The 15,521-nt window shown below is 46.4% G+C and overlaps 1 protein-coding gene across 1 annotated transcript in view; it reads right to left on the bottom strand.

Moving 5' to 3' along the window:
* LOC144123248 (uncharacterized) overlaps positions 1-15,521 on the bottom strand; it is a 65,442-nt gene that overhangs the window by 40,390 nt on the left and 9,531 nt on the right. The window contains exon 2 of the mRNA XM_077656108.1: positions 11,692-12,152. Coding sequence (XP_077512234.1) covers positions 11,692-12,031 — 340 coding nt within the window. The 5' untranslated portion in view covers positions 12,032-12,152. The remainder of the gene's footprint in view (positions 1-11,691; positions 12,153-15,521) is intronic.

Genomic DNA, 15,521 nt, shown 5'->3' with positions numbered 1-15,521 from the left:
CCTTTATCCCTTCCCTTACGGCGCGGTCCAGGTGTCTAACGATATATGAGACAGATACTGCGCCATTTCCTTTCCCCCAAAACCAATTATTAAGCTACAGGCAAAAATCCGTCCAACCTAACGCGCTGGCTGAAACATTTCCGTCACTGCTGCCTCGTTTTCTATCCTGCAACTCCCACTTTACCTTCCTTGTTTCCTGTTTTCCAGTATAATTCATCAGCAGTAGTAACTCAATTTTTGTCGCCCGCCACCATATATTTCAAAACTGTCTCGAGAGATGGCGCGCTCGTCAGCCCATTATTGGTCGGGGTCGGGAGACGTCAGCGGTGCAGCAGGGCGCAGGCTGTGATGTTTATGCGAACGAGCGTCGCGCGAAGCAGTAAGTGATTCGGGCTGCTTACCCCAACGCGGACTGGAAGCCACTCCGGATGCACGCGCGTTGGGCCTTCGCAATGGAACGTCGGCTGCCATAAACAGTCCTGTTTGTCACGCGGTTGATGCGATAAAGAGGGAAATAAAATCCACCGAATGAGATGCAGGCGGCAGTGAATATTATAGCGCAGTTGCGGAACTAAGTGCGGCGCGTTTTATGATGAAGCGTTCTCTTCTCACAATCCTTCAACGCTCTGTTTCCAGGGAATCCGCTTAAAATTGGGCTCGTCAAGAGAGACAGCCATCAAAAAAGTGCTTTTTTTTGGCCGACGAAAATATGAAAAAGAAAACAAAAGTTGAGAACGAGAAAACTTGTGGCGAAATGAAAATGGTGCAGCCACTCCAAATCAGGATAAGCACGAAACATCGGGTTTATTTACGAAGCCACTCATCATGGGGTTGAAATTGGTCTCGGCGGCGTGATATTCCTGCGACAATATACAATTCAGTGATACCCCGAAAGGGAAAAAATTAATCATGCCTTTTCTAGGCCGATCTACAATACACTTTAAAGGAAACGCTTAAAAATCAGGGGAAAAAAATTAAAGAAAACAATGCTACATCAAAACGGACTCTTCTTTATGCACTCTTACGTGGATGTACTGAACATTAAATGAACTGCTGTCCCGTCACTGGGTAGGCCAAGTTCTAGACTGTTATTTTTTTCTCTTATAAGACTGGACAGACACAATCATAGAAAATATACCTGCGCTCAAAAGACACGGACTGAAAGATAAAGACACACACACACAGCGCTGTGTGTGTGTATCTTTATCTTTCAGTCCGTGTCTTTTGAGCGCAGGTATATTTTCAATATGGTAAACCAACTCGCCCAACAAGCCACTCTGACAATCATAGAATGGGACAAGACCCGCTGAAACTCAGACGTCAGAAATTTTGTTCGCTGCTAGATCTCAGAAAATTAATTAACAGGAATACAAAAAAAATAAAGTGCGTCATCAGATGTTTTCTTTCTCGCTAATACACTTCACAGTGACGGATATTTTTTAAAAAATCCGTCACTGTGAACAAGCACAATTAATTCATTCACATAAGATACCGTCCCGAAACAGTGTGCTTCTGGAATGACAGCCAGTTTGCTGGAAGCGTGCTGTCCCGTGGATGCCGCCACATGAGCGCTGGACGCTTGCTCGAACTGTTTTCCAATTTCGGCTGCCGCGGCGCTGGTGCTTTATCCCACTTAGGGCAGGTAGTGACCGCAGACCTGAATCGCGAGAGCGAAATGACTAGAAGACTAAGAATGGAGTGGAGCGAATTTCACAGGTTTTCTCTGATAATGAATAGCAGTTTACTAATATCCCTCAAGAGAAAAATATACAACAGCTGTATCTTACCGGTAATCACCTATGGGACAGAAACGTGGAGGCTAACGAAATAAGGTTCAGCTTATGTTCTGGACAACGAAGCGAGCTGTTGAAAGAAAAATTGCAGGTGTAACATTATGGGACAGGAAGAGGGCGGAGTGAGTCAGAGAAAAAACTCAGGTTAATGATATCTTAGCCGAAATCAAGAAGAAATGGGCTTGGGCAGGACATGTAATGCGAAGGCAAGGTAACGGATGGTCGTTAATGGTAACGGAGTGGATTCCAAGAGAAGGTAAGCGTAGTTTATAGCGGCAGAAAGTTAGCTGGCGTGGATGAGATTAAGAAGTTTGCGGGGATAGGGTGGCCGCAGCCCGCACAGGACAGGGTTATATGGAGAGATATGGGAGAGGCATTTGGCCTGCCATGGGAGTAGTGAGGCTGATGATGATGATGATGATGATGATGATGGTGGTGGTGGTGGTGGTGGTGGTGGTGGTGGTGGTGGTGGTGGTGGTGGTGGTGGTTGTTGTTGTTGTTGTTGTTGTAAACCCCATATTTTCGGCCCAACATTGTTACAGAGCAAAGTAGTGGTAATCAAGAAACACTATGAAATAATCTAGTAACTGCTATTTGCTACAGCTCTAGACATTGAAGAACTTCACCAAGTCAGCGTGAGCTCTTTCCTGGCGAAAAGAGTACTCGTGAGGGCAATTAACAGCGCGTGAGAAAATTTTTAATGCAGAACAATCCTTGCCATATCCTAATAATGCGTGACAAGTAACAAAAAGCGCGATGACTCGATTCGAATGCATTTAAACCTCATAATTCAACGAAATCGTCCACTACAAGGCAAAGGGGTATGAAAATGTCCCCCACCGCCCCTACTCTCATTTCTGAATACCCTCACAAAAGCCAGTACTTAAATGTCCTATTTTAATGAGAAGGTTCCCTACAATTATCATTACTAACCACTTTTCCTTCTAACCAAGAAGAAAAGTGGGCTCTTTAGCATGTTGCTTCGATAAGACAGTTGAACACTCTTGTCCTGCAAAACGCATGGTGAATCGCTGCTTTTCCGTGATATAGAGTATTATGTTCTTACAACGCCTTTCTTTGTCGTATGCAGTGTAAGCGAAGGTCATTAGTAATTCACCGCGACCTTAGTTACACGTCAGCCGAATGAGTTGTTGTGTCTGCTTCAGTTCACCTGTTATAAGCTGATCTCCTCTGCGATGTCGTATTTCTGGCCATGATCGCTGGTGGATATAACGAAATGAGGGGCACAGTCAATAATTGTAAATCCAATTTCAACTTTTTTTAGCAAGTGTTAAGCGTGTGCACATTAAGTGACCCATGAAAAGGACGCACAACTGCACATGTATTAACCAGACCGATATTACGATTAAGGTAGCGTGGGCATACCCCGCTGCAGACGAACCCAGAATGCCTGGACGATGCCCTCAGGCGCATGCCAGAGACCCTCTCTTAATCTGACACATATCCATACAAAACAGCGAAATTGATTTCGGAAGCGTAAGGAACCTGAGGCGCGAAATGTCTGTAAGCGACGAATGATTTTCGCGTTGAATGTCTGCTATTGAGAACAAGTTATGTGGGTTACGACTTGCGGCGCTGGTTTAGATCGCTCGTGGCTCCGTATTCGTTTATTTGCCTGTTCTTCTCGACCTATTCGCGCAGTTCTAACTCCCTTCTAACAGGTTTAGATGACGTTTTAATTTATTCACTTGTTCGTGGCAAATACATACCGAAGTCTTCACCTTAGTGCATCGGTCTTTTGTGACTCGTGCAAACGCGCTCATCGTAAGCTGGTATCAGCTCGAAAGTTTTTAGCTGGAGATTTGCGTAACTGAAAAAGCGTATCCTAGTTTTGGTTTGGCTACGTCACTTTGCGTGCCAGCCTTCCATTACGCGCATTGAAGTAAGTTACAACAAGACAAGCCGTGAACGGAACACCATTTATGCTTAGTGCAATTCAAAGAGTGTGCCTTAAATCTTTCGAGATTATTTTAAGAACTAACGAAAACAGACATTCTCAAATGGCTAATTTCGTTGTTTTTTTTTCAAACAGGGGCACTTGGCAAGAAGTGCTGACTTCGTGCCGCTAGGCGCCATCTATTAAAAAAGTTGGCATTACAAGAGAAAACGACACGTGCGCCAAAGCCCAAACTACATCGTCAGTAATGTCAATGACATGAGGAACGAACGCTGCCATAGCAAGAACTTTCACCGCCATCCGACCAACAAACGAGCAGCACTGACAGGTTGGCGCAGAACTGAAGGAGCGTGGTAGATCTCGCACCACAGTACCGGAATAAAGTAACCAAAACTAAAAATAGAAACAGTAAGAAACATAGATGAAAGAAAGAGCGAAAAATAAGCATAAGTAAAAGCACCGGTCCACTTCCGGCCTCGGGTTCTGGCCAAGCGGCGTGTTCTTTTTCTTTGTTTTTTCCTCATATGCGGAAAGACGGCACAGAGCGGGGAAGAACGCGCAGAGCCTTAAGTGGCTCGTTAAACGGACACAGGCTCTGAGGGCTACACAGGCTATGCTGCAGAGCCGAGAAAGGCAGGGGGGGGGGGGGGGGGGGGGGGGGGGGGGGGGGGGTCAGGAGGGGAGAAGGGTTTACGAGTATACACAAAAACCGTGCCGACGACGTAATTAGCCTAATGCAATTACCGGCGGACTCGATGAGAGCGTCAAAAGTGGCGCGTGACATCTTTTCTAATTATCACGCGGGGAAGGCAGCGTTGGGCTTTTTACGCATGCGCCGCTCTTAAGACACGCGCCCTTTTTATTCATGGCGCGTTTTTTTTTATTGCTTATAATTTGTCTTTGCCCTGCTTCTGCGCTCGCGGCGTGGCCTCCCCTTTGACGTGGGAGTTTGCGCGAACGCAGAGGCGCGTTGTGATGACCGCATGCTAAGTGCCTTCCGCCAAAAAGGAAGGCCTTACCGCTTAATTAATGACCGGCCCGCGAATAATTTTTTGTGAGCTTGATGGAAAGGCGCCGCTTTGCTCACCATCCCTGCGGTACCCCTCCCGCACGGGACGCGCTGGGGAAGTTTGGTAATCATATGGACAAAGACGGGACGACTTCCCGCTTCCTTAAAGAGGGACCTTGGTGACACATAACCCCTCGGAGCTAAAGAGACTCCCCTTGAAGAAAGGGGGGTGTACGCTGACGCGGACAGAGACAACGCAGATTTAGGCTTCTGATCGTGCAAACAAGCGTCAACGAAGAAGAGCAAATAGTTCAACAGCATACCAAACGATATAAACCCAGATACCTTAGAACTACTTCAGAGCCAAACTTAAGGAAGTGTCCTGGAAGTGCGTGTACGAAATTAATGATCCAGATCTAGCGTATGATACTTTCATAAAGATAATTACAAGCATATATTTAGAGTGCTTTCCTGAAAGAACTTGCAAAAAGTCAAGGAAAGCTCGTAAACCCGTGGATCACAACAGAGACTGCCTCAAAATGATAACAAAGAAAAACAAACTCTACAGCCGTTTCCTTCTTCAAGAGCTCCCGATGACCTTAAAGCTTTTAAAAATTTCAGAAACCAGGTAACATCATTTCTTCGCCAAGCAAAGAAAGATTACATGAATAAGCTATTCAACTCCAATACAGTAAGACGAAGCGATCTTGTTTGGAAGGAAATTAACAATATCTTAAACCCTCAAGAGACCCCCAAACTTGTACATCGATCAAAATAGGCGACTGCGCGTTATCCGGAAGGCAGCTGGCCAATCGCTTCAACGATCACTTTATTTCAGTTGTGAGGAGTGCTCATGATCAACGCTCTGCAGAATATCTAAAATTTCGTACCACTGAAACTGCGTTTCTGTCGCCGACAGATAAGCATGAGATTCAAAGTCACTTCGCAACCCTCCGTAATAGCAGGTCTCGTGATATAGATGGCTTCCAGGTGCAACCCTTTAAATATGTCATTGATATTATCAGCCAAGTTTTAGAGTACATATTCAATATCTGCCTAGAAAACGGAGTATTCCCAAAGCGGATGCAAATGGCTAGGGTTTCTGTTATCTATAAAAGCGGTGACAGAGACGACCTCTCTAACTATCGTCCAATATCGATACTTCCCGTCTTCTCAAAATGTCTAGAAAAGGTGATGTTTAAACGTATTGCTAGCTTTAGTAAAAAACACAACGTAATAACTACATGTCAGCATGGTTTCAGAGAAGGCAGGTCAACAGAGAGCGCCCTTCTTGTGCAGAAAGAATTAATACTGGAATCATTTGAAAAGAGGGAGCTTGTTCTGGGCATATTCGTTGATTTTTCAAAAGCGTTCGACCGGATCAACTATGAGACTTTAATAGCCAAGCTAGACATATACGGTTTTCGGGGCGTCTTTCTTCAGTTAATCCGATCTTACTTAACCTTCCGTTGTCAGCAGGTCAAGATTGACAATCAGCTTTCCGATATACAGGCTCTACGAGCTGGTGTTCCTCAAGGCAGCATATTGGGTCCACTGCTATTTAATCTTTACATAAATGATGTTACTAGTCTAGATAACAAATGCACATTTTTAATGTATGCTGATGACACCAGCCTATTTTTTAAATCAACTAATGTATATGATCTCTTTGGGCAGGCGAATCAGTGTTTGCTTTCCCTCCATGAATGGACAGCCATTAACTCCTTGGAAATTAATACCAAAAAAACCAAAGCAATGCTTTTCCGTCCCAAAAATAGGATCATTGATTTCCTGGGATTATCGCTGTGGCTAGGTTCGGTAAAAATTGAGCTCGTCCCGGACTTTAAAAGCCTTGGAGTGTATTTTAATGAACATTTATCATGGAATAAACATGTAGATACTACGATTATCAAAATAGCTAAGGTAGTGGGTATTCTTTCCAGGCTTCGGTATTGCTTACCGCAATCTGTAAAAAAAATTATCTTTCAGTCCCTATTTTCTTCTGTTATAGGATACTGCTTTTTGGTTTGGGGGACCACCACCTTTTCGAATGTTAGCAAGCTTCATAGATTACAAAAACGAGCCCTTAGAATCATCGTCAACGTTTCTCGAGACGCACCAACAGAAGCGATTTTTTGTAAATTGAATATAATTCCTATCCCGCAGCAATATGAACAAACTTTATTAAGGCGCTACAGGACTACAGCCATAAACACAGCTATCTTCTTCAAGGAACTCTACAGACTAGAACACAAGTCTCACAATTACAGCACTCGTACAAAAAATCATTTCGTCATTCCAGAAACCCGAACAAATTACGGACGGCAGAGCATTAGTTACACCTTGCCTCTTCTTCTAAACACAATTCAATAGTTACAGTGTGCAGATAACGCTATTATTTTTATTACCTCACTGAAAGTGTGCATTTCTGTAAATATGTTTTCCACACTGCGTGTATGTTTTTTCTTCCTTGCCGCAATCGTATGTCACCTTTTCTACAGTATTTAGTTAAACATTATATGAAAGTGCCATTTCGCCCTGTTGTTTCTGTTAAAATTATATTTCATTGCATAGTCAACTCATACGCCGAAGTTACCAAGTTTTTGTAAGGGGCGCAGCCCCTCGTCAAGCCGTTAATAGGCTTTTTGGCTGCGCCCCTAGCATCCTTGTGATGTTGAAATAAAGATGACTTGACTTGACTTGACTTGACTAGTGGCAGTTGCTCCGCCCCAAGAGATAGGCAGGAGAGGAAAATTAGCGGCAAGTAGTAAGGTCGAGAAAAAAATGCTGAACGAAGCTATAGCGCAAGACAGATGAGTTTTAAATTCCGGAAATTCACAGCTGGTCACCGTTATGACGATGTGATTTCTGGCGTTAGCCCTCGCGATCGCGCACCGCGGAGTCTTGACGCCAATGTCTCCCTTACGCTCGCCACCAGAATCCCCACATTATTTTTATTTTTGCTTTCCTTCGCTCAACCTAAAATACTTATTCACTTCCATCCCCGGCCAGGCGCCTACCACATTTTGTAGCGACGGCTTTGCGAGCAAGCGCCTTGACGCCGCAACCACTTGGTTTCACAACAATGTTCACAGCGCCGTTCAGGTCCTCATTGCAGACGCACAAACTTTGAATGACGACCCATCTCCCCCGATGCTCATTTCGCACTCGGAAAGGTGCAGGCGTGAATGGGTTCAACAAAGGTGAATGAAACAGTAACCTTAAAATTGCGATTAAAGTCGCAATCATTTCATACACGGTTCTACTCTAAATATGTCATTCTGGCGGCAAGTTCAGTAGCCCGCCGCGGTGGCTCAGTGGTGAGGGCGCTCGGCTACTGATCCGGAGTTCCCGGGTTCGAACCCGACCGCGGCGGCTGCGTTTTTATGGAGGCGAAACGCTAAGGCGCCCGTGTGCTGTGCGATGTCAGTGATAATATAATTAATAATAATTGGTTTTGGGGGGAAGGAATTGGCGCAGTATCTGTCTCATATATCATGAGACACCTGAACCGTGCCGTATGGGAAGGGATAAGGGAGGGAGTGAAAGAAGAAAGGAAGAAGAGGTGCCGTAGTGGAGGGCTCCGGAATAATTTCGACCACCTGGGGATCTTTAACGTGCACTGACATCGCACAGCACACGGGCGCCTTAGCGATTTTCCTCCATAAAAACGCCCTCCACTACGGCACCTCTTCTTCCTTTCTTCTTTAACTCCCTGCTTTATCCATTCCCTTACGGCACGGTTCGGGTGTCGGCCGATATGTGAGTCAGATACTGCGCCACTTCCTTTTCCCAAAAACAAATTATTATTATTATGAAGAACACATTGCAGCTCTTTGCAGCATAGACAGCTCTTTAAAGAATAAGGGCATGTTTATCCATTCGAGTTTATGAAACAGGCTCTCATGCAGAATTTTTGTCCTTAAAATTTTTGTGCCCTCTGGAATGTATCTTTAAATCAAAATAAGAGGAGTTTGGTCCTCCCTGTAAAAGAGCGTTTTTGAAGTCTGCGTTTCAGGCAAGAGATGCGATACGGGGTGTTGACAAAAGATTACCAAAATTAACAGCCGCAGCTGGGGCGTGGTAAACCTTGAGGTGAAAACATACGAACGCAAAAAGTAAATTTTTTGGCAACTCCTTGTGAGCCTGTAAATAGAGCTTGTAAATAATTAAAATACGCTCTTCCATGCGCAACCAATGTATTCCGGTTATGCTCGATTGCAGCTTGATTCACAGCAAATGGATACTTCTTTTTACCATGTTACCAGGCCCGAATTCGCATCTTCTCACATTTGAGTAGGCGTAGGTCGTTTTAATAAACGGAGAGGGCGGCAGTGTGACCTTTTATCTCCTCCCAACGTAAAAAAAAGAAAATGTGCTTGACTGCGCTGTGTCATTACATTTTTTTCTGTTTCATTTGGGCGCCAAATATCGGGATTCATAACAGCCCAATCCTGGCATTGAATATTACATCGAGCAACATTACAGACTCTCTGACTACGAATTATCTTTTCTGAATTAATTTTTCACCTAAGGCTGGTCGGGCGACGGGGCCATTGAGACTTCCGGGGGAAACATTGACAAAATTGAATGTGAGAGCTTGCCTTTTTCATCCTAATTCCCTTTTATCTTTTGTGAGGAGGAGGGGGGGGGGGGGGCATAGGACGCGCGCAAGGGCAAGGGGTCATTCCCCTTTCGAGCAGCTCCTGAGGCGTTCGCGGCGGTTGCGACAAAAACAGCACATTTTCGTCAAGCGTTTGTTGAAAGCCTTGACACAAGACGGTGCCCTAATCGTTTCGTATACAAACGACAGGAAAGAATGCGTTCCCTCTCGTGTATATTGTTTGCTGCGATCAATCGCTGGCTGATGTGGGTTCACTCTTGCAAAGAACGCTCGGGTATGGTTGCGCTTTCTTGGCTTAACAAGGGGGCCGCCGCAGAGAAAACAGATGTATGAGAGAAAGGTTAGTGCACGCGCAGGAGGGGGGGGGGGTAACCATATGTTTGTGTTGACAAGCGAAGTGAGTGGTGTTCCGTATTGTACAACCAACTAGAGGGAAGACAAAGCATCGGCCCACGGGAGGGAAGCACGGTGCTTCACAATCGAAAGAGCAGCGGATACTGGGTCAGCAGTCATGGAAGTTGAGAGGGGGAACCCAAATTACAACCCCGTGCCCTCCCCCTTAATATGTGGGCACGAAGGGTACGCTGTTCAATGACACCACAGTACCATTGTCACCATTACAACAACGAAGGTGGAGCATTTGAAAAGCGATATTTTTTCGTTGTGGTTGTTGCGCCTTTGTACCACATCTCCTCTTGGTCCTACCGCTGTGGTGTGTCGTTTTGCTTTAGTAATACGATGCTTGGTTTAGTTGTAACTTAAGTACAAACAAAAAAGTGTAAAGTGTCAGCGCAATAATAATTGTTTTTTGGGGAAAGGAAATGGCGCAGTATCTGCCTCATATATCGTTGGACACCTGAACCGCGCCATAAGGAAAGAAGCAAAGGAGGGAGTGAAAGAAGAAAGGAAGAAAGAGGTGCCGTAGTGGAGGGCTACGGAATAATTTCGACCACCTGGGGATCTTTAACGTGCACTGACATCGCACAGCACACGGGCGCCTTAGCGTTTTTCCTCCATAAAAACGCAGCCGCCGCGGTCGGGTTCGAACCCGGGAACTCCGGATCAGTAGTCGAGCGCCCTAACCACTGAGCCACCGCGGCGGGGCGTGTCAGCGCAGACTTTCCGTTTTTGGGGCAAAGCAGACAGCAAAAGGCAACACACAGTGTCAGCTCCGGCTCCATGCAATGAAATTGCTTTTCTTTTTCCGGGCTCAATTGCATGAGCCTCGTCAGCGAAGGACGTCTCAAGAATGTCTTCTTAAGGCTGAGCACACGTACGCAAAGAAAAAAAAAACGGTAACAACGTGGACCCCATCGCAGCGCCCTCTCAGGGCCGGGCAGTTAAGCCACAAGACTGCCGCCGAAAGGGGATTTGAACGCTGAGAAAACACGTACATGACTCAAGATTTGCAGGTAAGCCAACTGTAACTCAGTGGTAGTTATTCCGGCTGGCGGCCCGACACGCTATAACCGCCTGGCGATTGGCGATTCCTTTAAACATTTTCCCCTTGGTATTGCGTGTAGTTTCACGTACTCACGTACTGCGATCACGTTTCGATCGCTGATGTTTCATTATTATCGGTGTGGGATTATAGCCGACTTTTCTTTCTAGTCGGTATTATAGCCGTTGGCAGGTGAAAGCGGGATTTCCCCCTATACGCCACCTTCCAACCTTGACAGGTGGCAGGTTCATGGTTTTTTTTTTCTACACAGGACCTCAATATGCGCTACGAGGAGGCGCCGTAACAGGGGGCTGTAGATAAAAATCAGCTACCAGAGCACAATCAAAATCTGCGCACGTAAATGAGTGTTTTACCTCATTTGGCCTCCGTGCTAACGTGGCAGCCCATATCAGGAGTAAAACCTGTCACACGGTACTTAGCAGCACATTTAGAGGTTTTTGATGAAAGGAAATAGAGCAGCAACTGTCTTAATTTTATGTCGACACCCGTATCCTACCGTGAGTGAAAAGAGGAATGCGGGAGTGAAAGAAGAGAGATTGCTCCACTCCTTGCCCATGTGTGTGTTTGTATCAGCAATGCACCGAGGCGAATCCCCCGCCGTGGGTATGTGTCATTAAGCCTGAGGACATCATCATCATCATCAATAGAGAGAAAGCGATGCCTTAGTGGAGGGCTTCCGAATAATTTCGACCACCTGGGGATCTTTAACGCGCACACTGGCATCGCACAGCACACGGGCGCCACAACGCCACCCTCGCTGAGTCATATTGGAAGTTCTCACGGCGCCAACCTCCTGCTAGTTCTTTGTCGCCCATTTTAGACTGATGCATCAACCTTGTGCGCGAATCGGACTGCTGGCAGTACAAAACCGTTTCGCGCACTTACCGGGGCTCCCCCTCGAGTCTCCCTCTTCGTCCTTGTCCAGCTCGGCGTCGCTGGAGGACCTGCGGCGAGAGGACGCGTTCTCCGGAGAGGCGGGCACCACGAGTGCGGGCGGTGGCGTCCTCTCGCGTAGGGAAGACGTGGCCAGGTTCTGCGCCGTGAAGTTGAGGCTTCGTGTGGACTGCACCGCGCTGCGGCCGTGCACGGGCCCGGCCACAGCCGCTTTCATCGCCGCCGCCGTGATCATGGGCGCGGACACGGACAGCGGCGGGGGCAAGGCGACGGCTCTGTCGAGCGTGAACGACTTGGACACGAACTCCGTCAGCTGCTCCATGTCGGGCATCCGAGAGGGGAGACGACGGAAGGCCGAACAAGAGAGCTACCACGGGCGGGCGTCGCCTATAAGACCCAGGGACGCCCCGGCCATGTTCGGGAGCTGCACAGCTGACTGATTCTCAGGTGACCTGCGTTGGAAGAGAGCCAAAAAAATGTAATTCGTGTTTTTCGGCATCAGTTATTGCGAAGTGTCGCTTTACTTGCCATAATAACTCTCCAGCCAATTTCATGTGGGCGTTCCTGAGCGGGTTTCAGTCCTTTCCACGCCCTGCTAGATTGTCTGAATTGTCTGGAGGCTAGAGAGAAAGTATAGAGGTCGTCCTACTCGGCTATAATCTTTAGTTTCACGTGTAAATCATTAAAATAATCCGCAAACAGTGCAGCCTGAAGGGATATTTAAGTCACCAGTATTTTGCCGCCATTTCTCTCAGCCGTGATCGAACTACTGGAAAGTGAGAGGGATTGGCTTTGAACGTACTGGGAGCTCCTGTATATCTGCGGTTCAGTTCGGCCTGCTCGCGCCGCATCGCTCGCTTGCGCCAAATTTTTTGAGGTTGAAGAGGGATGGAGAGAGGGAAAGAAGCTCAGTGTACAGCCGAAGGAGGAAGAGAATTTCTATATCGGTCCAATATTTAGGGGAATCACCCAAGGTGGAGTAGATTTGTAATAACCAAGTAATTAGTCATTAGCATCCTCCCATGCGCAGGAGCCTGACTATAAAAGAAAGCCGTACATCTTCAACAGAAATGTCGTTGTTGAAGAGAAATTCATCCTGGTCCGCGGTTGAAAATCGGGACCACCACCTCACCGTAGCAGTCGGTCTACCAACTGAGCTAACCGGGACGGCTAGCGTATGGTATGGCAAGAGCGAATTGATCGACAACTCGAAGTGGGAACGGTGTTAGTGCAATGTTTAGAGCAATCCCCACGGTAGGTCATGAGTAAGTCATAATGAGTGGTTACTTAATTATTACAAATCTACTCCACATTGGGGGATTCCCCTAAACGTTGGACCAACATTGTCCCCACTTCGCGTTGTTGATCAAATCGCTCTCGCCACACCGTACGGTAGCCGTCCCGGTTAGCTGTACCGTTCCTGTACCGTTGCATCGGCAACCTTTTCTGGAGTTCCTTGACAGCAGTGCTTTAAAGCGTGTAAGGTGAATGTGCATTTCTTCTGCTGCACAAACATTTTTCTTTAAACTGCACACACCCACGCTGCCTGTGAAGGCATGGCTCCATTCTAAGGAGATGCTTGCGCCATGGACGGTGAATTGCCGCCTGTGCAATACACCAGAGACAATTGATCACTGTTTTATTCTGTGCAGTGATGATGAGTTCTTCTGGGACATATTACAACGAGCAGTTAAGAAGGACATCGACATCACACCCTACAGTATCGTATTTTTGCCTGTGGAAGAAAACTGTGTTGTGCCATATGATGTATTTATGTTGCTGGGACTATTTAGTCTCTGGAAAAGCCGCATGATGGACCGCCACGCCGAATCACCACGGTCGTCGAAATCTTTGTTTCGTGAACAATGCGCTTTGGTGCGATATGCTGTCCTACAAGAGCCGCCTAGCTCGCTCCCCTATCTGGATGCATGTGTGTGCCTCTTAGACTTTTGATGTTTTGGAAGATGGGGTCGTGCAGGGGTATGGTGGCCTGGTGTTTTGTGGCGTAAGCATGCTTAGATTTTTATTTTCGGCACTATTTTTTTTCAAGCAATAAAGAGGAAAAATTTCTGGTTAGCTGAGTTGGTAGAGCGGCTGCGCCGGTGAGGCGGTGGTCCCGGGTTCGCGTATTATAAAATTCCGATATATCTTAGCCTGGCGAACGACGACGTTGTGTAATGGGCAATCTCATTGTCAGACCGGGAGCAGAATAGGTCAGACCGGAAGGTATTTGAATGAGAGACTGAAAAAACACAATAGAAATCTTGAAAATAATAAAAGGAACCGTGCCGAACACAGTTTAGATTGCAAGCCGGTTGGGTGCTATCCGGTTTTTAAGGAATTGAAAATCGTAAGCAGTAATAAGGAAAAAGCGACGGGAGAGACTGCGGAGGCCAGAAACATAAAAAAACTGAAAGTTGCTCACTTCCTGTCCCCTACCTCTTTCATTTCATTTCTGCATTCTGCCTGCTATCCTTTATTTCCGCTGCCCCAGCTCAGGTGCTTTTGTATCGATGGCAGATGCCGGGGCTAGCAAAAAATCTTTTCCTTCCTTTTTATTATTATTTTAATGAAACCAATTACTACTACTAAGTGTGTGAGCACCCACCGCGCTGGCTCTGTGGTTACGCGTTCGGCTACTGATCCGGAGTACCCACGTTCGAACCCGACCGCGGCGGCTACGTTTCAATGGAGGGCTAAGGCGCCCCGTGCGCTGTGGAATATCAGTGCACGTTAAAGAACCCCAGGTGGTCGAATTTATTCCGCAGCACTCCACTACGGCACCTCTTTCTACCTTTCTTCTCTTAGTCCCTCCTTTATCTCTTCCCTTACAGCTTGGTCCAGGTGTCCGCCGATATGTGAGATAGACACTGCGCCATTTCCTTTCCCGAAAAACCAATTTTCCAAGTTTGTGTACTTGGAATTTTCCAAGCTTGTGGCCCGGGTTCGAACCCGACCACGGCGACTGCGTTTTTATGGAGACAAAACGCTAAGGCGCCCGTGTGCAGTGCGATGTCAGTGCACGTTAAAGATCCCCAGGTGGTCGAAATTATTCCGGAGCCCTCTACTACGGCACCTCTTTCTTCCTTTTTCTTTCACTTCTTCCTTTATCCCTTCCCTTACGACGCGGTTGAGGTGTCCAACGATATATGAGACAGATACAGCGCCATTTCCTTTCCCCCAAACCAATTAATATTATTATTATTATAAGTTTGTGAGCACTCAATCTATATACCCCTCAAACGAAGAGATCTCGTTTCTTGGATGCGGCGGCTGCGTTTCGATGGAGGCGAAACGCTAAGGCGTCCGTGTGCTGTGCAATGTCAGTGCACGTTAAAGATCCCCAGGTGGTCGAAATTATTCCGGAGCCTTCCACTACCGCATCTCTCTCTTCTTTTCTTCTTTCACTCCCTCCTTTATTCCTTCCCTTACGGCGCTGTTCAGGTGTCCGCCGATGAGATAGATACTGCGCCATTTTCTTTCCCTAAAAACCAATTTCAACCATTTTTTCTTGGTCGAAATTATTCCGGAGCCCTCCACTACGGCACCTATTCTTCCTTTCTTCTTTCACTCCCTCCTATATCCCTTCCCTTACGGCGCGGTTCAGGTGTCCAAAGATATATGAGACAGATACTGCGCCATTTCCTTTCCCCAAAAACCAATTATTATTATTATTATTATTATTATTATTATTATTATTATTATTATTATTATTATTATTATTATTATTATTATTATTATTAACCATTTTTTCTTGGAAATAGAAAGGAAAATTAAGCTGTGGGATTAGTTGCGATGTTCTGTGATAACCTGCTGGAGAT

The sequence above is a fragment of the Amblyomma americanum genome, chromosome 3 (assembly GCF_052857255.1).
Source record: "Amblyomma americanum isolate KBUSLIRL-KWMA chromosome 3, ASM5285725v1, whole genome shotgun sequence".
Taxonomy (NCBI): Eukaryota; Metazoa; Arthropoda; class Arachnida; order Ixodida; family Ixodidae; genus Amblyomma; species Amblyomma americanum.
This window is presented reverse-complemented; position numbering and strand designations above follow the sequence as displayed.